This window comes from Phodopus roborovskii, unplaced genomic scaffold (assembly GCF_943737965.1).
Source record: "Phodopus roborovskii unplaced genomic scaffold, PHOROB, whole genome shotgun sequence".
NCBI classification, from domain to species: domain Eukaryota; kingdom Metazoa; phylum Chordata; class Mammalia; order Rodentia; family Cricetidae; genus Phodopus; species Phodopus roborovskii.
The window spans coordinates 571436-597720 of NW_026125648.1; the positions used below are offsets into that span (position 1 = coordinate 571436).

A 26285-nucleotide genomic window follows, 5' to 3' on the forward strand; every position below is an offset into this window, starting at 1 on the left:
TGTAAGAGAGTGAGACAGAAGTAGAGGAGGCAGAGAGAAAATGAACAGAGATGAATAGAAATGAAGAACATGCAATACAGAATATACTAAGGGAAAAAAATGAAAGAAAATCTCAGTCAGGTGGTAGTGGCACACACCATTAATCCCTCCCAGCACTCAGGAGGCAGAGGCAGATGGATCTCTGTGGGTTTGAGGCCAACATGGTCTACAAAGCCAGAGCTACACAGAGAAACCCTGTTTCAAAAACCAAAATGACATTAAGAGATCATTCTCTTAAAGTAAACTCACTGAGTGAATTAACTTTTCTTCTATATGGCAACTGTATGCTAAACTCTGAAGCAGAAATACATGAAAGGGATTCAGTTTCAAAACAATTCATACACAGGTGTAAACGGGATGATAGAAGGATACCAGGGCTTGTTTCTTCAATAAAAAGTGAAATGAGGAATCTAACCCACCTTATTCAACACCACTTTTAATAATCTATATGCAGCCTCTTTGTAAGCGGTTTGCTAGGTGATCATAGTCAGATGTTCCTGCAATATTCAAGTTTCAGGTTACGTGTTTTAGACATTAGGCACCTTGAGATGTCTGAAGCACTGGCTAGAATCATAGCACAATACTCTGTAGAGAAAAGCAGATGAGAATTGAACCTTTATAGGCAAGGACATCAACAGGTATATAAGAGTGAAAGAAAAAGACTGTCTTGGTGGAGGAATTAACTATAAGTAACATCCACAGAGACCAGAGGAAATACATAATAAGCTACACAAAAATGTATACGTACAAATGTATGCCAAGCTGTATAAAATTACAACAAAGGAAAATGTTTCCAGGGTAGTTAGAGTAAACAATAGATGTTTTTTCTGAAGGTCTAAAAGAAGATCAAACTAGACTCCCATAATATAGGTGACAACAGTGTGACTGGGACAGTGTATAAGGCTACTGGCAGTGGGTCCAAGACCTAATACTAATGCACAAACTGACATAGTGGAGCCCGTTCTACATGCAGAGATACCTTGCCCAGCCTAGACACAGGGGTGTGTGGGTGGAGAGGTGCTTTGGTCCTGCCTCAACGAGATGATGGGATAGACTTAATAGACTTCCTAGGGGAGGCCTTACCCACTTTGTGGAGCAGATGGGAGGAGGGGGTGTGGAGGGAGTGGGAGGGAAAGGGGGAGGGGGAACTGGGACTGGAATGTAAAAAGTAAATTAATAAAAAAAGAGGAAAAAAAGAAGTGCTCAATAAATTCTTCAGAAAAGATAACCATAGATGGTCAGGTGTAATTCTTCTGTGGCTGGCTGTTTTAATAATACCTATGATTGTTAACCTCTGGGACAAGGATTGTGTTTTAACTTCCTCTGTGTAGTACAGCCCCATCTGCTGTTGGGAATTATGAAATTCTTTGCAACCATGCCAATACTTGATGTGTTTTGTTTTTTTTTTCACATCCACTCTGTTCCAGAAGATTCCTTACCACCAGTGAACAACAAGGTGACCAGCAAGTCATGTGAGTACAATGGAACCACTTATCAACATGGAGAACTGTTTATGGCTGAAGGGCTCTTTCAGAACCGGCAACCCAATCAGTGCACCCAGTGTAGCTGCTCGGTAAGACCCTGCATCTTAACGCCCCTGCTGGTTAACTAGCCAGATCAAAAAGTAACTGCCTCTGCCCTTATGTTTTCAGTGAAACAGAGACTATACGGTGTTTGAATGAAGATAAGATTATTTAACTAAAGCCTCCCCACCTGTCCAAACTACCTGATCTTCATCAAGTTTGAACAGTTATCAAAGAGTTAAAAGTCAGTTGTATCCAAGGCTTACAGCCATAAGAGTACTGAAATAGGCAAAGATGGGCTATTTGACTTAACCAGCACCTACTTTTCTTAAATAGTAACACCACCTAACCCTTCACCTGAAAGATTCATAGTAATTGAAATCTTGGTAATGCTATAGGCAGAACACTTAGCATTGTTCTAGGGCTACTTGATCCAATTTGAAGAGGAAAAACAAACAAACAAACAAACAAACAAAACACAGGCCATCTATTTTTTCCTGTTCTACTTCTAGGTACTTCATCACTGGATCACATCCCTATTCCTTTCATCTTATCGTTAGTCAATTCCCACTATTCTGCAATGAGAAAATTATGTTAATGCTTTATCACAATGATTCTCAGTAAATTATTTATCATTGTATATACTTTATAAAGTCTAAAAACTATATCCTTACCTAATTGTATAGTCCAGAGAATGTTAGAACAATAAAATAGGGTAAAATAGATATTTAGAATGAAGCATGAGCGGAGTCATCAAAGGCTTCTCAGAGAGAGTCAGGTAGTGGCTTCTTGGGTGAAGGAGGCATCAGTTTTCTTAAGGGTGTGTCTCTTGGTAAATGCCTCATTCTCCAGTGGATGGCCCCTCATGCCCGAAAGTATATGAGTGGTACAAATAGACTCAATGGTTTATCAAAAAAAAAAAGAACAAGATATTGGGAGGGGGTGAGGATGGGAATGAATCTGGGAAAAGTTAAGGGAGGAGTAAAGGAAGAATGTGATCAAAATACATTGTATGTATGCATGAAATACTCAAATAATAGTAAAATATTATGTTTTAAGAAGATGAAGCATCAGTATTTATCCCTAGTATACGAATGGACTTTGGGAGCCCATTCCACACAGAGGGATACTCCCTCAGCCTAGACACATGGAGAAGAGCCTGGGCCCTGCTCCAAATGATAGGACAGACTTTGAAGATCCCCCATGGAAGGCCTCACCCTCCCTGGGGAGCAGAAAGGGGATGGGATGAGGGTTGGTAGGGAACAGGGGAGGAGGGGAGGTTGTAGGAACTCTGAACGACATGTAAAACAATCTTGTTTCAAATTTAAATACAAAAAAAATTACCAAAAAAGAAGATGAAGCATGAGAGGGTGGCACTAGAGGATTGTCACACGTTTGACAAGCAGCAGAGGTACACAGCAAGACCTTGCCTCAAAAATTACAACAAAAACAAAACAAACAACAAAACTATTTTTAAAAAATGAAACTGGAAGGAACGTAAAAACATCTTTACTAATTGACTGGAGCAATAAACAGTGGATTACCAAGGATAATGATAGAATCGCTTCCAGTTGGGATTTGTAGTAAAAATACAGTATCTCGGTAACCTGGAAGAATTTTATTGGGACATTATTTATCTAATGATCTTTTGAGCTTTAGTAGGAAGTGTGCCCAAGAACAAAGCACAAAGTTGAAGAGATAATATTTTAAAAGTAGAATTCTAAGAAATAGAAATTATTTGAATAACAGATGTGGCCAGGCAGGGTGTTGCATACCTTTAGTCCCAGAACTCGAGAGGCAGCAGCAGGCCGATCTCTGTGTGTTTGAGGCCAGTCTGGTCTACAAAGCTATGTAGAGAAACCCTGACTTTGGAGGGGGGATATATAATAGATTGTTATTTGTTGTTTGAGAAAGGGTGTCATGTAGTCCAAGCTGGCCTTAAACTCACTGTGAATAATAGATGTAACTCCCAAGTAAAGTGGCTCCTCTCCCTGGTTTCACATGGGATTGATCTGTGAAATATAAATCTCCTTGTATAATTTCATCCCCGCAAGGTAGCCTGTCTTTTAGGTTTTGAAAGAAGATTCACTCACTGAGTGTTCTAAATAGTAGCTATGGCACAAATTCTCATTTCCATCCACTCTCAACAGCTAAACATGCTATAAGGACTGAAGGATATAGTAAAATTAATAGAAAGGAACAAGGTTTGGAAGCTGGTGGCAGCCCTCGCAGAATGCTGTCTGTTTACTTGGATCCAGGTAGATACCTGGCAAAGATTGCTAACTCTTTGCAGAGTTCATCTCTCTTGTGAAGAAATAGGAAATGGGAAATGAAATAATGTGTGAGGAAATGCAAGAAGAACCTAAAGCTAGCTGTAAGAGAGCAGTTCCATGTTTTGAGTCCCAGCTGTATCCCAGGTACTGAGATAATCCCTGACAAATACTTATCTCGCATCAGCCTAGAACTGATTCTGGCTTTCCTTGGCAGGAGGGGAATGTGTACTGTGGTCTTAAGACTTGCCCTAAAGTGACCTGTGCGTTCCCAGTCTCTGTTCCAGATTCTTGCTGCCGAGTATGCAGAGGTAAGTGTCCTATATCCCAAGAATCTGAGGATTGCCATCCTGAGTAGTAGAATTTAGGTAAAAGTAAAATACTTGTCCCATCTCTGAGGGAAAAGGAATTGGTTGTGGCAGTCTTCGTATATAGAAATGGTCTCAAATTATACACTAAACGTACTTGTCACTTCAAACCTGTCTTTTCTTCTTTAGCTTCTATTTTGGTTTTATGGTGGTATCAGATTTTTTTTTTAAAACTAGGCTCCTGGCCTCGTACTTAGTCACCTTTAACTTGGCCTTGCTTGCCTCTTCTCAAATTACCAAATCTATCAGCAGTCTTTTCTAGTGCTTCCCATTGGCAATATTAGTATTTTCTTCTTTAGCTACATACTATCAATGAATGTATCAAGCATCTCCTGTATTTTAACCTAAAACTAAACCGTGTCCAAAGCTGTGTCTATAATATATGCATATGTGATGGTATATTGCTAGGTTGTTTATCATCTTTATGTGAATTACAAAAAGGAACCCCATACTTAGTATACTCTATTGTCATTTTCTAGAAGGTCCCTATATATTTATACCTCCAGCTCTGGTACACTTATGCAAGACACAACCTGCGCAGCCATAGCAAAGATAGGTTTTTTGCCCTTCTAGAACTCATTTCACCAGAAAAGACAAAAAACAAGCAAGCTAATATCTAAATATAGACAATATGGGTATTATTAAAACAATAAATAAAAATATGATATTTTAAAAATCCTAAGTTCAAGCTTGAATGTGAGGAAGGCACTAGATAAAGAATCTTGAAATTTAAGCCTGAAAGATGAAAAAGAGCCATCCATGCAAAGAGCCTGGGGAAGAGAATTCCAGACAGAGATGAAAAACAGTTCTAAGGCCCTAGGAAAGAAAGTGCTTGAAGCATTCCAAGAGTCTGAGAAGCAGTGTAGTCGGAATAAGGTGACTGTGGTTGAAACTGGCAAGAGATGAGATGAGGCTGAAGGGATGAGCAGAGGTTAGAACATGCAAGACTGTGGAGGCTATGGAAAAGGAATTTGGATTTCAGTTCTTTTTAATGCCTGGAAAACCAGTGGAAATTTGTGAGCAAGAGCACTGTAGTGGTTCCATGAAAAGGACGGATGCACTGCCTTTGTTGTCCAAGTTGTATTAAAGGGACGCAATAATATGGGAGGAGAGGCCCAAGAGGTTGATAGAGTGACCTCTCCAGCATAGGAGAATGGGGCTTGCTCTTTGGATCACAGTGTAAAGAAATTGCCCTAAGTGCAGTCTATGGGATCATGATGTTTCAGGGTTAGCCCCAACCTGGATATTTTCTAGATGAATGACCACCCTAAACCCATCTAACAGTCTCTACAATAAGAAAAATGGTTATGAGATTTAAGTGAGATAATGCAAGAAAGGGCCTAGGACAGTCTACAATAGCCTGAGGAATCAGTAATGAAAAGTAGACAAGTGTAATATGTATCTACCTCATTGTTTTTCAACCATGAATTACATAGGATCTGTCACGGTGGACTCACTCCCAGACCAGGAGAAGAAAACTCTTCTAATGTGTAGCCAAAGTTAAGAAGAAAATTTTAGGGCATTTCTTTGTGGGAGTCAGGTGGATGAACCCTATTTATTATTTCCATCCTACTCTTTTAAGAGGGCCTGAACTATGCTATACCTCTATTCAAAAGTCTGTGTCCTCACATATGTCATACTTAGCAATATTTCAGACATGACTCTAAGCACCACTTCTGGCTTCTCTCATGCCTTTGTACATTTCCCCTCTCTGCTCTCTGCTTTGGCCTTATGAAGACCATGTTGATTCATATCTTGACCACACCTACAGTGACCTTGGAGTAGAGCCAAATAGTCAGTATTTAAACTGAACTGCCATTCTTTCTGCAGTAAAATGGTGGAACATAGACCAGAACTTTGACAAAACACCCAAAGGTCACTGAGGACAGCCATCAGTGATTGCTTGCTAGCTATCTGCATTGTGCAATGAAACTGAGCTTGCTGAAAAGCTGAAGCCAGGATATATGGATATAAATTTAATCAACTTTAATCTCTGATTTGTTGATCATCTAATTGTTCTGCTACCAGTGTAAACTCATTCCTTTTAATATCCTCCTTGCCCAGCCCTTATAAGTCAATATGGATTCAATTACAGTCTAATTAGATTTTTGTTTCAATAAGGCCATGCATCTTTCTCTACATGTTTCTCGCTCTGTATGTGTGTTTGTGTGTGTGTGTGTGTGCGTGCGTGTGTGTGTGTGTGTGCGCGTGCGTGCGTGTGTGCGTGCATATGTGTGCAAAGCATGTGTGTGGTGAAACAGTACTTTTATTACATTTTTCAGAATAACAGAAATTGAGATAGAATGACCCTTTCTTTTGACCTTTGTTCCAGCTTAATATGGACCAAAGTCCAAAAATCCATTCTGCACAGAGATGGAGTTGCTAATATAATCAGTTAGTCATTCTTAGTTATTAGGGCAAGAATATGTTGTTTGAAAAGGGGATATGGGAAGTATGAAGTGTAGAACAATTAATAAAAGAAAGGGCATTGTGAGATGAAGTATTATTACACTGAAGAAGCTGTATGTTGCAGAAAACAGTCTCTCAAGACAGGAGGACATGGATTTGACATGCAGGACCATCTACACTGTCCGTTAGACAAGTCACTTAACGACCCAGAGCCTGGGATATCTCAGCTGTAACAATGAAGGATGCGGTGGTATCCACCACCCACAGTGGTTGTAAAGATTAACTGTGATGGCATAGAGTGCTAGGATAAGGCCTCATACAGAGCGATTGCTTAAGAAGTGGCAATTATCCTGAAGTTAAGTAGAATGGAGCCTTCCCGTGTCTGATAGATTTGTCTTTTATTTATTTAATCTCCACAGACAGAGCTTTATTTCTAGTCCTTCTTGTGGGAACAGATCCTGGTACTGACTGTCTTCAATTCTCTTGTCACAATTTAAATTTTCCCTTTTAGCGAGTCCTCAGAAGCAGCAGATGAAAGCTCATTATTACTGATCATGTATTGTCCCTTCATATGCTTGACAATTCATTAAATTCTTCCTTTGGCATCTCTAGTCTAAATGCACCACTTCTTTCATCTTTCTTTATAAAGACTAAATCCCCCACTTTCATAAAAATTGTTTTTTCTGTTCCTCCAATTTCTTTACATCTTTCAGTTGTATATAATGTGCTTGAAATGTCTTTGAAGTTCCCATTTCTGAAGCACCTAGTTATTTTTTCTGTTGAAATGTTTGTACAAAGGTGTATCTGTAGAAGCATATTACTCACACGGCAGGGAACCCAGACATTTCTTCCCTATGCTGACCACCCTAAGTGAAGGCCAAATACTGAAGAAAAAAAAAAACAACAACCTTTTGAGTGCTGAACTTGCAAACCTTCATATAAAGGGCCCCATTGAAACAGCCTGTCTGCACTGTCACCAAACACTAATTCTCGCCTTTCTCCTTGGGTCAGACAGCAATTCTAGACTGAGATTGAATCTCAGCCCCAGCCTCAGTTGTTTAGACATGTCTGTGAGGCTGGGACAGTCAGGAGTGTTGGCAGGATGCGTGTCATTGCTGGCACTTCAGCAAACCTCATCTGGACTGGAAGCATAGTGCAAACAGCCGCTAGAACTGTAAGGGAAACTTTATCAGAAGAAAACATCTCTTCAGAGATTCTACTACTGCCATATATGGGGCAGACAGATCTCAAACTAAACCCACACCCAGCTCCCCCCCTCCACCATTTATCATTTCGGCTTCCCGTCTCCTGTCTATGTTGCCAAGTCAAAGGGGGAGGCTATGTACTTGGACTATGGTCAAGGGGGAAGAGTTTGGGGGTAAGCTGCTGAATGTATTCAAAGCCAATCATGTATTTTATAGATTATGTGTATATGTCACACTTATGTGTGCACCAGGCAGTACACAAATGCTTGAGTGTAGAGTGACTCACTTGATCCTCAAAACAGTAGTGGGAACTATTTTCATTCCTATTCTGCAGCTAGGAAGCGGAGACAGAAATTCTAAGTGATCTGCCCCACAGTAAGAGAAGATGCAGAATCAAAAGTTGAGCCTATTCATTCTGATTCCAAAGTTAACTATTGGGATACTTTTAAAATTTACTTGCATCAGTATATGCTAAATGCTTCTCTTTCCCAGAAAAATAAGATGCAAGTTCCAGGACCATTTTTGTCCATTTTATCTCTAGCATTGAGCCAAGACAAGGTACTTAGTGGTTACTTAACAAATGTCTCCTGATTGAATGGAAGTAGATATCTACACCCAATAGTCTTTGAGTATGAAGAGAGAGAAGGTCCCCCTCCAGTTATGAGTGAGTAGGTTAAGGCCTTACAGAGAATAATGGGCAGTATAAGTTAGTCTTAAGATGATTTGCCTGTACCATGAGAAGTATATATTACTTATTTACTGTCTTGCATCAGGAGAGATTCTTGTCAAAGTACTAGAAGTATGCCTTAAAAGTAAGTGAAGCAATTTGGGCCTCTGGAGTCAGAGTAATGGGGTTCTATCTTTCTTTCTGTCTCTTATTCCCATGAATTATCTCACAAATTATTTCATTTTCGGCCATGCCATATGCCATATAGGACAGGTATCATAAAAGTCAGTAACTGAAAAGAGGGAGGATCCTATCTGGAGAGTAGGAAAGAAATCCCTGGAGCATCTCACCTCCATCAACTGCTATGATTTCCAGGTTACTTTGTCCTCCCCAGGGTGAGAAGAAAAGGGAACCAAAGTAAGGGAGAAAACGGGTGACAGTCTTATGGTCTCTGAATCTCTGAATTTCTGATACTACCATCAAACTAGCACTCCTGTCCACGCTATTTGTACTGTTTGTTGTGCATTGTATGTGGTCCCAATACTTTAATGTTTTATTATTTGTTTGGTAAACGAGTGAAAATAACTTGAAACAGAATGTCCCCGTATATCCCCAGCTTGCCTCACATTTGTGATCCTCTTGCCTCAGCTTCCTTAATGCTGAGATTATAGATTTGTGCCACCACACCTAGCTCTTTGGTAGGGCTTGGATTATTTTTAAAGGCTTTAAGACAATCTGGTCCCTCCTGTAACTCACCATCATTTCTTTGACGTGAACATACAACCAGACCCTGGAGCCCAGAATATGCCATTTTCTTTGTGTTATATCGCTCTTCAACTTCAACATCACAAACTTTAAATGGCACATCCCTTTCACCTATTAGCATGAAATAGGTTTTTCCAGAAGCATAGCTGAGACTGAAGTTTTTACAATTAGTTTCTAATTTATTACATGAAAGTTCCATAGATGTATATAATAAATTTTGTTTATATTCGCCCCACATTCCCTTCTCTTATCCCATCGTCACTCTTCTTGAAACCTTCCTTCCCTACAATTCTCCCTCCCTACCCCTTACTGAGGGATTATTAGCAGTTAATGAAACCCCATTTCTAGTAGTTCTGACTAATGTATCTAGCTTATTGGCTTCCTTCTTCAACTGTATAGGTCTCAGTCTGGTTCATACATGTCTTGGTCTATCTTATGTTGATACAAACCAAATACCTTAGACTAGATAATTTGTAAAGTAAAGAGGTTTATCTCAGAGTTCTAGAGGCTGGAATTTTGAGATTCTGCTACCCTATAAGGGCCACATGCTGCTCCATCCATGAAAAAAAAAAAACAGTGGTATGGAAAACTGGTAATTTCAGAAGCAAGGAAGAGTACAAAGAAGCCGAGCTGATTTTTACCACTCTCACTCCAGTCTCCAAAGAAAAGTGTTAACCAATCTAATACCATGCCTTCCCACACCATAACAACCAACTCTGTGTATAACCTTTGACAAGGACAAACCACATCTAAACTACAGCAATAGAATTTAGCATTTAAAAATATTCTAATTTTTTCTTGTGTTGGTCATTGTTTTGTGTGTCATGTCTTCTAAGTTGGGCACCTCTGTAAGTAAAGGACCATCTTTTCTTACCCTGTTTCCCCTAGCATAGAATTAGCCATATAGTTTTCTGGAGGGTTTCATAAAATCTAAGACAGACACAATTATAAAATGCTCTTTACATGGTTTCAAATTCAGATCTGGCTAGGAGACAGGTGAGGTAGTTAAACTCACAGCTTGTTCAATCCAAGCTAATTGATGCAATATGCATGTCCACCCTGCTTTCATTCATCTTAAATGAGCCCTTGGACAAGTTGAAGTCTCATTGCATTAGACTGAGATTTTTGGGCTGGTTCAATCATACTGAAACTGGAAAAGGCACCTTAAAACATAACTTCCCTGTGTTCAAGAATACTGCCATTTTATTTAAGTTTCTTTTAAAATAATTATTTTATTTATATAAATATTTTGTCTCCATGTATATTTGAGCACCATATGTGTGCCTAGTAGACACAGTGGCCAGAAGAGGGCATAAGATCCCCTGGAACTGGAGTTACAGGTGGCTTGAGCTACCATGTGGGTGCTGGAAATCAAACCTGGGTCCTCTGGAAGAGCAGCCAGTGATCTTAACCACTGGGCCATCCCATAGCTTCTTACTTAAGATTCTTTAATTGTTTTACCAAAAGCAGCAAAATTGAACCTTAGAAGCCGCTAGATCCATGTAAAGTATGTGTGATATTCCACTCTTTTCTAAACATCATAAAAATCTAAAAAGTTTTTCAGCTTTAGAAATGAAGGTATTGTGACACATGCCTTTAATCCCAGCCCTTGAGAGGCAGAAGCAGGCAGATCTCTGTGAGTTTGGGGCCAACCTGGTCTATTTCATGAGTTCCAGGACAGCCGAGGCTGCATAGTGAGACCCTGACTTAAAAAAGAAAAGAAAAGAAAAGAAAAGAAATGAAGGAAAATGAGATGGTAACAGTATATCCAAATATAGAGCCTCACAAATCAGTCTTTTGTTGTTTCTAATTTGGTCCACATTTTTGGCAGAAACACTACTATGTCCTCCTGGTCAGAATGACAAGAAGTAAATATTACTGGATTGGAACCATGACTTCAAATGCAAAATCTGGGCTGTAGATGCAGCTCAGTGGTAGAACACTTGCCTGGTGTATGGGCATCACTAAGTTCTGTATCCAACACTGTAATTTTTAAAGCTAAGTTCCATGTTGTATAAGTTAAACTTTATGCCTATTCTTTACTAGGAGCTTTCTATTTCTCCTACAAAAGTGAATGGGTTATAGAGATCCATTAAATATTATATCTGTAGTTAGCAACCATGGTTCATACAGATTTAAAAGAGAATAGTCCATCTTAAATATTCGTAGTAAAAGTTTTCATTTAGTATGGTCTCATCTACACTTGAAAACATATTGAAATACCATATTTTCAAAAGATACACAAAATATGACAAATCTTAGTAATATCTTTTTTAAAGTGCATCACTTGTGGTCAGGGAATATGGAACCATCTAAGAGACTTTCCAGTAGTGCCTCCTTTTTTTTCTCCCCGGCTAGAACCATCCTCTTTCCCTGGAAACTTCCTAGGTTGTTTTGGTTTTCTCTCCATTGTTTGTTCTCAGAATTTGTCTCTACGTGGTGGTGAACTGTCTCAGTACCCATTGGACATCATGTTCTTTTTTGGAATGTATCTTATTTCTAGCCTGTTACTTCCTTTAGACAGTGGATGGAACACCACTGACTTTCCTATAGAATTTAAATTAGTAGTCAATTGTCCTAATTGGCCATCCGGGATATTCCTTCAGGGTCAATAACATCCCATTCTTTTGTGCAGTTGTAGATTTTTTTTCCTCTGATTGTGTGAGTCTGTTTATAAAAATAAAGAATTCCCAGTGCACCACTTCACAGCAATTATTTCTTTATGGGTGGTTAAAGCCACTTTTTCTTTAGCCTATTTTAGTACATCTAGGAATCTTGTGGCTGCCCAGAAACTCACCATTGGATGTGCCAATTGCTCACATTAGAACAGACTCCATGAGCCTAGACTCCACCCTTTATAGGAATTCATCTTAATTCTTGATTACCAACATAAGCAGATGGTAAAGAACCATGAGAAAGAATAGCAAAGCTGAGCAGAAGCATAAGACTTTCCAAAGTGCTCTCTCCACAACACAGGTTATACAGTGTGCGTACTCTACTAGTTTCTCTCTCTCTCTCTCTCTCTCTCTCTCTCTCTCTCTCTCTCTCTCTCACACACACACACACACACACACACACAGAGAGAGAGAGAGAGAGAGAGAGAGAGAGAGAGAGAGAGTGCAGGACTACTTTCTATTTGTTTTCTTTTGGCTTTTAAAATCAGGTGCATGCTCCCTATTTTCAGCCAGGATTCTACTCTTCTTTGGATAAGCCAAAGCCAAAGGACTACTCATAGAAAGAAAGAAAAATGACCTTACTTCTTTTCATGTCCAAGGTGACCAATCATGTAGCTTCCTTCTCTATCTTGCATGCTTTCTTTCTTTCATTCTTTTTTTTTTTTTTTTAACTTTCTAATATTGTAGCAAGGCTCTATTTGGGTACTTGGATGTTTTTTGTTTTTTATTATTTTTTGTTTAAATTAGAAACAATCTTATTTTGTATATCAATCCCAGTTCCCTCTCCCTCTCATCCTCCCATGCCCCCCACTGACTCTCCATTCCAACCCCCTTCTGCTCTCCAGGGAGGGTGAGGCCTCCCATGGGAGAGCATCAAAGTCTGTCACATCACTTGGGGCAGGGCCTACGTCCTCCCCCATGTGTCTAGGCTGAGGGGGTATCCTTTTATGGGGAATGGGCTTCCAAAGTCCATTTGTACACTAGAGATAAATATTGTTGAACTATCAGAGACCCTATAGACTTCTCAGGCCTCCTAACTGACAACCACATTCAGGGGGCCTGGTTCTGTCCTATGCTGCTTCTTCAGATGTGAGACTAGGGTCCATGAGCTCCCCCTTGTTCAGGTCAGCTGTTTCTGTGGATTTTCCCAGCCCAGTCTTGACTCCTTTGCTTATTACTCCTCCCTCTCTGCAACTGGATTCCAGGAGTTAGGCTCAGTGCTTAGCTGTGGCTATCTGATTCTGATTCTGTTAGCTGCTGGATGAAGGCCCTAGGATGGCATATAAGGTAGACATCAATCTCATTATAGGGGAAGGGTATTTAAGATGGCCCCTCCACTACTGCTTAGATTCTTGGTTGGGGTCATCCTTATAGGTCTCTGGGCATTTCCCTAGTGCCCGATTTCTCTTTAAACCTATAATGGCTCCCCATATTAAGGTATTTCTTTTCTTGCTCTCCTCTAGTCTTCCCCTGACTCAATCTTTCTGGTCCCTCATGTCTTCCTCCCCCCTACTCTTCTCTCCTTCTCTTTCTCCTAACTCCCTGTCCCCTCTCACTCACCATGCTCCCAATTTGCTCAGGAGATCTTGTCCCTTTCATCTTCACCAGGGGACTGTGTATGTCTCCTAGGTTCCTCCTTGTTTTCTAGATTCACTGGAGGTGTGGCTTGTAAACTGGTGATCCTTTGCTCCATGTCTGAAATCCATATGAGAGCATATTTTTCTTTTTGTGACTGGGTTACCTCACTCAGGATGGTTTCTTCTAGTTCTATCCATTTGCCTTCTAATTTCAAGATTCCATTTTATTTATTTATTTATTTATTTATTTTATTTGCTGAGTAGTACTCCATTGTGTAAATGGAGTACCACATTTTCTCCATCCATTCTTCAGTTGAAGGGCATCTAGGTTACTTCCACGTTCTGGCTATTACAAATAATGCTGCTGTGAACATAGTTGAACAGATGTCCTTGCTCTATGAATGTGCATCCTTAGGGTATATGCCTAGGACTGGAATTGCTGGATATTGTGGTAGACTAATTCCTGTTTTCCTAAGGAACTGCCATACTGATTTCCAAAGTGCCTATAAGAGTTTGTACTCCCACCAGCAGTGGAGTAGTGTTCCCCTTTCTCCACCTCCTCTCCAGCATAAACTGTCATTGGTGTTTTTGATTTTAGCCATTCTGACAGGTACAAGATTGTATCTCAGAGTTGTTTTGGTTTGCATTGCATTTCCCTGATGTCTAAGGATGTTGAGCACTTTCTTCTTTTAACTTTTTTTATTATTTATTTTTATTTTAAATTTTTTTGCTCTTATTCCAGTTCTCCCTCCTTCTCTCCCTCTCTCCCTCCCTCCCATGCCCCCAACCACCCTCCCATCCCACCCCCCCACTCCATGGGGAGGGTGATGCCTTCCAGGAGGGGTTCAACAAAATCTGTCAAGTCATTTGGAGAAGGGACTTTCTTAAGTGTCTTTCAGCCAGGAATCTATTTAGATCTGTACCCCACGTTTTAATTGGATTATTTGGTGTTTTGGTGACTATCTTCTTGAGTGTTTTGTATAGCTTCGAAATCAGCCCTCTGGACTGCCATTTTATCTTGTTGACTGTGTCCTTTGCCCTACAGAATCTTTACATTTTCAGGAGGTCCAATTTATTAATTGTCGATCTCAGTGTCTGTGCTACTGGTGTTATGTTCAGAAAGTGGTCTCTTGGGGTACTCAGAATTTTAAAATTCTACTCTACAGCTATGAAAATTGACTGCTTCCCAATGAAGTAGATAGCTACCCTCTTAAGTTTTGTTTTAGCAAAATGAGAAAAAGCATGCATATATATATACATATATATGCATATATATGCGTACATACATCCATATATTTTGTGTCTATGTCTGTGTGTCTCTGTTCATGTTCAAAATCTTGACATCTAATAATTCAGAAACAAAATGTTCCTCTTTCTATGTGAGTTTGTAAATTATCTCCTTACAAGGTTTTGCTTGCTTATTTAATCTAAAGTCTTTCCTCTGTTAAATGCCTACACATTTGTACGAGTTCCCCAGGCTTGTTTTTTCCCACTGTTTGTCAGCTGTTTTTTGAGAAGGAGGAAAAAACAACGGAAAGGAATGGAGGAAGGGCAACAGACAGTGCTTACATGATCATTTCCATGTGATAGGTACTATTCCAAGCATTTTCTATGTGCACTAACCCATTTATTCTTGAAAGCCTATAAAGTAGGCGTTATCTGTTTTAATAAGAAGAAAAATGACACACAATGAGCTTCATAGATTTGTTCAAAGTCACACATTCAGAAAGTGGAAAAGCTAGGATTTGCTGTCAGTATCTGCAGTTCTACTCTGATCGCTTAGACTTTTAATCTATGCTACCCTTCATCTTGGGGAAATCAAGGAACTTGAGAACTCTGTTATCTCTGAGGCTATTGGAAAATACAGTCTTCGTGATGACACTACTTCTAGGGATTAGACATGGGACTCTGAGAAGCCGTGGCCCCATTTTTAATGTTGAGTTTGCATCTATCAGCCACATCACCATTGAAACATTAGACTGTTGATAAGCACACCAGGCATTTACTGGTTGCTTTACCCTGTGCCTTCTGAAATGCAGCCTGAAATGGGTTCATTCTCACAGTGCAAATTAATAAAGGTATTGTTCATTTTTCTGGGTAATTGCCTCACAAGTAGCAAGTGGAGAGCTCATGGTGGCTTTATCTGTGCTTGATCTTCCATTTTCCCTCCAAAGCTCTTTCAATGTTTGCTATGGTTCTGCTGGTTTCAACTCATTCCTTTGAAAATGTAGGGATGCCAAACCCAACCCCGATGATTCATGTCTTTTTCAAATGATGATTAGAGTGATTATATTATTTGCCTCCTGAACCAGACATTTCAGACATCAAGAGATGAAGTCGTAATAATTGTGCCTGGCAGATAAAAAGAGAAAGACAATAAAACTAGGTTAACCTAGACAAATTGGGCCTTATGACCACCGTGTTTCTGCTTTCCTGTGTGTTTCAAAAGTGATTACACACTGGCATACTTTTCTGTTGGGTATCTATCTTCATGGGTATATTAGAAACTCCTGGTACACGAAGTCTTTTTGAGGGAGGATAATTTGCTTCTTTTCAAGCAAACCAGAGATTAATGGAAGTTGTGGAAGTTATAAACAGTCTGACTTTCAGCCTAGCTTTTGACCATTTTTCAAATACTTGTACTCCATTTCTCCCATTACCAGAAAGCCAAGCCATTCCAGCCCCATAGGGTACCACTCAGAGTATAATTGAGATTTGAATGAACAACACATGTGGCTTTTAAGGTTAAATGAATATTGTTTGACATACAGTACACTAGAGTTGTTTTTCATTTTTGTCTAAAAAATTGGTTAAAATTACATCTTGTTGCTTCTCGGAATTAAGTAGAATCCATCTGTCTCCATTAGAATCACTGTTCTTTTTTTTTCAAAGCTGTGGTTGAAAGAAAAAAGTTGCATATCACTTCAGACAAATTTCCAGTGATTTGGGAAAATGAAACAGTTTTTAGGGTATTGGTGCCTATTTTCCTAACAATATAATAGCTAAGATTATAAATGGATATGCCGTATCTATTTTTAGCTATTCAAACAGACACTACCTGGGTCTAGAGAGCTACTTTTAGACATACAAAATAAGAGCATCTAAAATGATTATTTCAGTATGTCAATGAAGATTTTAATTAAAGAGGTTAACTGAAGTGTTGAAACATTTAGCAGCTATTTACTAAAGTGTTCACACTTGGGTAATGTCATTCTGATGACTTTAAAGTCTCAAAGGTGACAGGAATACTAGCATCCCCTAGTATATGAAGTATATATTATTTATACATTATGTAATTTTATAGTATATATTAGTAATATATAGAATATACAGTAAACAGAGTCTCTCCCCTTTTCTTTTTTCTCTCCCCCTCTCTCTGTATACTCAGAAATAATAGCTCCAGTAACTTTTTAAGTTGTTAAGATACTTCATTTTATGCATATGTATCTGTCTGCAAGTCCTTGAACTTGTGAATACAAGGCTGTTGCACATTCATCTAACTTTGTGTTACAGGGTATTTATCTTCTGCTGTCATGCTTGACACGGCCTTATCTCATTTGCGTTGCCATCTTAAGTTTCTGCTATGTGTGATTGCATGCTACTGTAATGCTTCTGATGTTTGACTGGACTCGAAGTACTTTTAAATGCTCTTTAATGAGAAACCTTTTTCAAAACTCCAGTACCTACCTATAATAAACCATTTGTTTGCTACTATCAATCAGGAAATCCTTAAAAGTGAATGTGATGATGAGAACTGCTCTGTGGTTCTTCTTTTGTAATTTCTTCTCTCTCTTCTGCTACTCATATCTGCCTTGGAGCCTTATCATGTAGCTTTATTACATTTTATTTTACCACTTGCTGGTAAATCCCTTCCTAGTTTCTGTTGTCTTCCTGATCTACTTTCATTTGGTTCAGACCCACCATTGCCAACTAAGACAGGGCACACAAATCTCAGTTTATCCCGATTCAGTCACTGTCAAGGACACTGAACACCTCTCTAGATTTTCAAGCTGACAATTACTTTATGCTGTTTTCTTCTCTGCCTTCTTCCTCTGTGGTCACATCTACCACCAGTCTTAACTCTTGCTTTTGCTCTGGAGCATGGCCTATCACCTGTTACCAGAACTGCGTCCTGGTTGGACTCTGAAGTTTTAGTGGTTCCCAGCTAGGCTACAGTCTGCTGACAGAAAACCCTTCCTTGGGTATCATTTGTACTATAGGACTTTCTACTTAAAAAATAATAATGGGATGAAATGTGAATTCTTCAACCTGCTTTTGATGCCACCAAATTATTTGCAACCCCTCTTATCCTCAAAAACATCCTACTTTGACCCTCCTTCTCCTCCTTCACCCCTTTTCTCCAATCAGTTACCAACCCCATATCTTCCCATTGTAAAATTTCTATTCAAACAATACCTGATGTCTTCGTGCTTACTTCTGTGTGGCTTGTTATTTCCAAAGTGCTGCTTCTTTGCAAATGTCACTCATTTCAACTAGGTACTCTGTCCATACTAGCAGTGTCCTTATAAACATTTCTGGATCTACTCTAAAATAAAATATGGATCATAGTTCATTTAAAATTCTTTCCCCATGATCCCATCTGATTTGCTCCTTTTCCCGACTCAATATGGTTTAAGCATATATATTCCATTTGTTTTTTCCAGTTGCTAGTCGTCATATGTTTTTAAACTGTATCTTAAACTGACATCCAGTCCCTTCCAAATTCAATGCAAACATCTTGAGGGCATAGGGCCCAGCATGATTTGTCTCACTTGCCATAGTATCAATATTTCCACTTATGCAGCATTCAACACTTGTTATTTGACTCCTCAACATTATGTCCTGTCATAGCCAACTCCCAACTCTCACTGTAGCCAGTCAGATTTTCCACATAGGTTTTCATATAGTCTTTGCTTATCATCTGCACCCACACAGAAAGAAAACTGTTCTTCCAGCCACACACAATTTGGTATTTTTACTGCAGTTTAATTCAGTTACATATTAAGCCACTGATATGTACCCAGCAATATACCAGCTGTTTCAGGCCAACTATTTTTAAATTTCTGTATGTATCCAACTCCATTGAAGAGCTCATCAAAACCTAAACTATTGGCCCTTATCCCATAGTTTCCAATTCAGTAGGTCTGGGGTGGGATCCAAACTTTTGAGTGTCTAACAAATTCCCAGATGATGACAAGGACCACACTTTGGAATGTAGTGACCAAGAAGCTACAAAGATAGTGTATAAAGCATAACCTCTCATTTTAAGAAATTTATAGGTTGTCTACAAAGGACCAAGAAATATTTCACAGTGGAAAATATAATTCTTTGTTATCCATTCATGCAGCAGATACTGAATGAATACTATGTGTCAGTTGCAATTGTCTGTGGTATTAATACATAAATGACAAGGATAGACAAAATGCTTCGATTTGAGAGAAAACAAAATGAGCAAAAATACTAAAAATGTAAGGTACTTGTAAGTACTCAGAAGAAAAAGAGAGGAAAAGTAATACCCAGGGTTATCACTGGTTTCCCAGTTCCATCATTTGATGGCTATGCCATCACAAACTACAATGAATAAACCATGCTTTCATAGTATGAACATGAATCTTCAGGAATTTGGGGACCTGTGATTTGGGTGTTAACTTCAGTGAATATTGTTTAACTATGAATAGCTACTTTACTTTCTGACTTTGGTTTCTCCATCTCTTCCATGTAATACTTGCACAAAATTATGTCTGAAGTTCTCTACTTTTTAAACAGTGTAGGATACTAAGTCCTTCAGGCAATATAAATCAAATAAATGATCTAGACACTGTAGTTCAAGCCTATAATCCTGGAATGTGCGAAGCTAAGGCAGGAGGCTATCAAGTTAATTTTCAAGCTTTTTCGAGTCCTGAAAAATTACATAAACTTCCCCAATAGTGTTATCATGTACCTGAACCAGTTAAAAGGTTACTATTTAGTTCCAAGGTTTTGAAAGCTTGAGGGATTAATTATAGCAGAAAGATCCTATTTGTCCATGTTCTATGTTATCCTGTTTAATAGCTAGCAGGTGTTTAGCATAATACAATATGTATATATATATGTACATATTATGTGCACACACACACACACACACACACACACACACACACACACACACACACATATATATATATATATATATATGCTTGTCATAGGTAACCAAAGCTTCTTGAAAATTAGCCAATTTATTTTTATTTTTGATCAATTGATGAATACCCATATCTTATGTATGCTTATATTTCCCAAAACATTTAACATAAAGTCTTTCTCTTAGAAGCAGTTATTCCGAGTTGTGTGTAGTGTTGCACCCCTGTAATGTCAACTTGAGGCAGAAGGAAGGACAGTGAGCTCCAGAACAACCTGGGCTATATAATGAGTTTAGCTCCAACTACATAGCAAGACCCTAGCTTAAAACAAAACGGTAGCTATTCTGGAAGACTTCAGTGGATTTACTCAAAGAGTGGATCATACAGACCTAGAGCAGTGGTTCTCGCCCTTCCTAATTCTGCCACTCTTTAAAACAGTTCTTCCTGTTGTGGTGAAACCCCCAGCCATAAAATTATTCTTGTTGCCACTTCAGAACTGTAATTTTGCAACTGTTATGATCATAACATGAATAGTGTTTTCTGAAGGCCTTAGGCAACACCAGTGAAGGGGTCGTTCAATCCCCCAAAGGAGTAATGACACACAGGTTCAGAAATACTAACCTAGAGAAAGGTGTGTCAGATCAAACTTAAAGACAGTGTTGTGCTGTTTTATTACTATAGCTCTGTAATATAGCTTGAAATGTGGCATGGGAACCCCCTTAAGCATTATTCTTTTTACTTGGGATTGCTTTGACCTCTATATGAATTTTAGATTTTTTTCTGATCTATATACCTATGTATATGTGTTTGTGTGTGTTTGTGTGTGTGTGTGTGTAACAATAGTAACTAAAGAAGAGATCATGAATTTGAGAGTGAATGATGAGGGACATGGGATAAATTGGGAGGGTATGGAGGAGTGGAACTAACCATAGTAAATAGTGCATTCATATATGAATTTATAAAACCATTAAAGAAAAACTAAGAAAGACAGCATCTTGGATACTTCTTGCGTAAATACTCTAACCATAGAAAGTTTAACTTTTACTTTTAAATCAATTCATAGCTACTCAGAGACATAATGGTGAACTTAAATCTTTACTAACGAAAACTTCAAAAATCATTGTTTAAGGATAGTATAAACACACATTAAATATGATCTGTAAAATACTTAACTATCACTAGAATAAAATAAGCAAAAGTAGTGATGGCTATATTAAGGTAAAAGTGATTATTTTCCCTTTTATATTCCAAATTCTGGTTAATGTTACCAGTTGATCTATTTAGAAACTGGTAACTTTCTTCTGAGTTGTTTTGAATCATGAGACCCACCCAGAGAAATTGTTCAGTACTGTTTTTTTTAAGAACTAAAATGCCTTGAGAACTTTAGAAACATAGTTCCAAAAATGTGGCTGGGTCAAAAGGGTGTTATTTTTCCCTTCTATGTATGTTTGATTCTTTTTTTATTTCTTTTTAATAAACAGGGGATGGAGAATTGTCATGGGAACATTCTGATGGCGATATCTTCCGGCAGCCTGCCAACAGAGAAGCAGTAAGTGTGAAGAGCTCCAAGATTTCCACACTCTACAGCAACAAGCCAAGCTTTTTTCCCCCATGGAAAAAAAGTCTCCATCAAATCCAAAAGTGGACCCATTTCTAACATCACTTTCTTCTCCTTCCTCAGAGAAACTGAATGATGTCATCACCAAGCTCTAAATATTTATCATCTCTAATTAGTGCAAGAACATGAATGAAGAACTACCATAGCCTTTTGTCTAGATCAGAAGTTGGTACTCTTTTCGCATGACCAGACAAATCTGTATGTTCTGTCTAAGGAAGACAGTCACCATCCCTCTTCTCAACAGTGAATGCTTTCTATGTGGTTTTAACATAGTCTACTTCATCCTTTTCGTTAGATTCCTTATAAACCTAAAAGCTCTTGGTCATGCAGTTCAAAGAAAAAAATGTGGGCCAGATTCTCCTTCCTTTACCCTTATTTCTGTTGCTAGCACAAATCTTAGAATAAGTCTAACAAGTAGAACTCTTCTCTCTCTCTCTCTCTCTCTCTAATATATGTATGTGTATATATATATTTTTTTATTTAATCAATTAACAAAATAGAACATCTCTAAGTATGAATTCTAAGAGTTAATCTTCAAACATCTTGAAATTTGAAAAGGAAATGTTCAAGCTCAAAGAATAAATCACATTAAGGGGCTTACAAAAGTGTTTCCAAGTACAAGGGTGTTTGTCATTTCACACAGACAGGAGCAATGACAAAATGCACCTGCCGAATAAGAACCATTTTTAAAATGTCATTGCAGCATTGTTTTCATAAGTTTAACAAATTAGCATAAGTATTTATCAATATAGGCTTGGCTCTATATGACCAATCACTGGGATACTTGAAGTTATTAATGAATATATAATGTGAGTTGACAGATGGCTCATCGGGCACGTGGCTGCCAAGCATGAGTCTTATCTCGAGGACCAACATGTTGAAAGGAGAGAATCAACTCAAGTTTTCCTCTGCCCTCCACACACAGCCATACCATTGTACAAGTATGATCATACACACACACACACACACACACACACACACACACACACACACACACGCACATACAATAAGAAAATACGTAAATAATTTTAAAAGCAAAATCACATCTATATGTATCAATACAGAAAGAAAAACTCAAAACATAATAAGACAAATGTAAAATGTGTTTGTGCTTTTATAAATGTATAAATGAGAACTATCTGAAAGGTCCTGCATCCGCATGATAAGAATAGTAATAGAAGGACAGAAGTAGACATGAGGAAAAGCAGACTTTGACTTCTTAATATTCTGTGACTTCGTGTTTTTCCATGGTATGAGTTAATTTAATAATAAATACAATTACATGATTTTTGTCAAACCTTAGAATCTAGAAATAAGTCAGAAGACTAGATAATTATAGAGCAGGCTATTTTCATAAACAGAGAGGGCATGATGACAGAGTTCACAGACTTTGCTCTTGAATGACAGATGCAAAAACATCACCCTGTCACTTAGGTAGGCTAGGCTTCACTGTCACAGAGGCCAGTTCTGACTTGCACAACCCATCTTGCCAACACCATACCAAAAGCTTCAGCAGTGGTAATACATGTTTCAGTTTGCCTTACAACTTAGCAGTTTTGCTTTCTGAACATTGCTACTCCAGAATTTAGTGTAGAATTATGGACAAGCTGGAAAGCAACACTTTAGGCACCTCACAAAAGCAATATTTGTTTCACAACAGAGATTTAATTGCCACAATGAGGGAAAAAATTTCTCATTCCACTCTGTCTGGTTTAGAGTGAGATTCTGTACAGATCCTAACAAGACATGATAGCGATAGGTTTTCCATGCTGTGAATTTCCTCTTTTCCTCGACCCAGCTTTTTTGTTTTGGTAAGAAGTTGAGAGCAACTGCATTAGTGGCTGTAGCTAGATGTCACTCAGAACTTCAGCCCCAGTCACTACTTATGCTACTTAGCTTCCACAGTAAGCACTGAGACTACTCCAGTGAGCTTGCTGGTAAATGTCATTCATTAGTTTTCCTTCTTTTCTTCCTTTTGTGTTCTTCAGAAGCCCCATATCAGCCTCATTAATCCCCCAAACTTTCACAAGGGATGACTTAATCTAGGATTGTAGCAAGAAGAACAAACATTTGGGACTGGTAGACAGTGGCCAGATGGTTCCACTTTATTATAAGTAAATATTTTCCTTTGTTCTAAGATGGATTGATATTGTAGAATATGATTTGAATAATACACAGCATTTATAGTAATGGAAAAGTATATACCTGGCACATGGTGGGTTCCCAATAAATAAACATATATTGATTGGGGGTATATAATGGATAATGAAATATATATGAGGATGGACTCTGAGTTTCATTCCTCACCCCTTTAAATGACATTAGATTTACCATTGGGATGGTGGGAAAGTTTGGTATATGCCTTAATTGGGATTACTATTGGTGCGATGAAACATCATGGCCAAAGAAACTTGAGAAGGAAAGGGTTTATTTAGATTATACTTCAATACCATTGCTCACCATCAAATGAAGTCAGGACAGGAACTCTAACTGGGCAGGAACCTGGAAGCAGGAGCTGATGCAGAGGCTGTGGAAGAATGCATCTCACTGACTTGCTCTCCATGGCTTGATCAGCTTGCTTTCTTATATCCCAGGACCACCAGCCCAGGGATGGCACCACCCACAATGGGATGGGCACCCCCATCAATCATTAATTAAGAAAATACCCTAAATGCTAGCCTACAGCCCGATCTTTCTTTCTGAGGCATTTTCTTGGTTGAGACTTCCTCCTCTCAGATGACACTAATTTGTGTAAAGTTGACATAAAACTAGTCAGGACAGTATAGATATAACATGAAACAGATCAAAATCTACTTGTCAGTCAGATTGTCAGAAAAACAATGTCAGAATGCCTAATCTAGCTGTATAAAATTTTAATGAAAGATATAGACTTTGGGGCTCTTTAATTCCAGTATAAAATATTCCTACTTTTGAATTTTTATAATAAAGCGAGTTAAAAATTGTTTGATAAGGAGTTCTCCTTACAGTTCTCCTAGCTAGGGATTATAGGCTAGTAATAACTAAGATATAATCATTTTGTGTCTGGGTGGATTATAATACACTCTGAAGTCATCTTTCGAACCAAAATTTCTTTTTCACTTCAGATAACTATCGTGTACTTACAATTATAAGATATAATACAGAGAGATCCTATATGTCCTCTGCCCAGTTTTCTCCAATGGCAGTATCCCTCAAATCTACGGTAAAGCATTAGAACCCTAATATTTTCCATTTCTATCAATAAATCATTATCCCCTTTAGAGATTTTATTTACATTTCTAATTATCTGTCTAATTGTATGTGGGAAGGGGTGTGCATATGAATGCAGTATCCATAGAGGGCAGAAAAGGTTATTAGATTTAGACCTGGGGTTACAGATGTTTGTAAGCCACCAGACATGGATACTTGGAACCTAAATCAGATCCTCTACAAGAGCAATATATGTTGTTAGCCACTGGACACCCCCACCCCATTATCCTTTCTTTAAAAATTCACTAATATGTAAAATTTTATCAGTTGCCATGTAGTATTTCAATAATGCATATACTGCGTGATGTTAAAATCATGTTGCACATATATATATCTCCTCATTTATAATTTGTGTGTGGTGAAAACTTTCATTATTCTTTCTTCTAGATGGGTTCAATATGTACTTAATTATTGTTATATACAATCAGTAGCATGACAGATCTTCTTTCTGCTCTCTAAACAAGACTTAGTGCTCACCTTTGCCCCATCCCTTCTCCCTCACTACTTTTGCCTGGTACCACATTCTACATTTGAGCAACTGTTTAGATTCTTATATGAGTGAGACCATGCAAACCCCTTATCTTTTAAACATGAGAGTAAGGAAAGAGAAGTTTATGGGGAGCTTCTGCAGTGGAGGGGTTTTCTCTCAATAGAAAAAGAATTGGTTTAAATTCACCTCATAAGCTGAAAAAAAGTTTTCAGACCTTCAAGTTAGTAAGTCAGAAACAACCAAAATTATATTTCAAACAAGCCTTTTTTCTTTGTCGTTAATCCAGACAGCCTTTGTACACCTAGTTTTTAAGATAAGCTCTCAATTCACTTACAGTTCTAATGTCTTAAAGCCTTTTCTTCTATACTCAAATGTATGAGGTATATTGGCCCCTGAAGTTTTTTTTCTTTGATCAGAAATAAAACTCAAAAAAAAAGCCACTATACAGTCTAAGTGGGTTATATGTAGGAATAAATGTGTATACATATAGATTTTTGCATGCAGTGACAATTAATGAAAACATGCCATAAATTAGAAAAGGAGGAAGGAAGAGCATATGGGAGGGTTTGAGGGGAGGAAATGGGAGAAAAGCTACAATTATAATCTCAAAAGGTATAAAAAGTTAAAAACATGTACATAGCCGTCACCTCACAATCTCTTGCCCCACAATTCCTGTATGTCTGTGATTCCCTACCTCCACATAGTATATAAAACTCCTGAATCTCAGGCCTCACCTCAGGCAAGTTACATCAGAATCTCTGGGAGTGACAACCTGTTCTTGGCATTTTTAATACTGGGTAACCCTCATATGCAATCATGGTAGAGTTCTGTTTGTGTATGCTGTTGTAAAAACTATAGCTAAAAGGCCTTCTGCTTAGAATAGCTTTTGGCCAAAAGTTTGCTGACCATTCTTCCTCCTCGTTTGCTTGTTTTCTCCTTTCTTTTCCTAGTTCTGTTCTAAATACCACTCCATCCTCAAATATCAACCCTGTTATTCTGAATAAATTCACCCTCCTCTATGTTCTCAGCTTCTCTTCCTGCAAACCAAAGACTGACATGATATAGTAGTCACTTCTCTTTCTGCTGTAACAAATGGCTGACAAAAGCTACTTGATAAGAAAGACTACTTGACACACAGTTTCAGGAGATGTCAGGCCATCACGGCAGAGGAGGTGTGGTGGCAGGAGTGGATCAATTTGTAGTGGCAGGAGCAATCATTGCACCTCCTCACATGGTGTTGCTGGACCAAGATGGAGAGACCCAGACTGGAACAGGGGGAAAGTGTAAGTGTCAAAGGTCCTTGTCCAGGGCCCC

The 26285-nt window shown here is 38.4% G+C and overlaps 1 protein-coding gene across 3 annotated transcripts in view; it reads left to right on the forward strand.

Moving 5' to 3' along the window:
- Chrdl1 (chordin like 1) overlaps positions 1–26285 on the forward strand; it is a 105681-nt gene that overhangs the window by 59949 nt on the left and 19447 nt on the right. For 2 of the 3 annotated variants that reach the window (XM_051177967.1, XM_051177964.1), the window contains exons 5-7: positions 1470–1612; positions 4050–4143; positions 21096–21163. In XM_051177967.1, the coding sequence (XP_051033924.1) occupies positions 1470–1612; positions 4050–4143; positions 21096–21163 (305 nt within the window). Of the gene's footprint in view, positions 1–1466; positions 1613–4049; positions 4144–21095; positions 21164–26285 lie in introns of all 3 variants that reach the window. The other variant, XM_051177965.1, reaches the window with a different exon arrangement.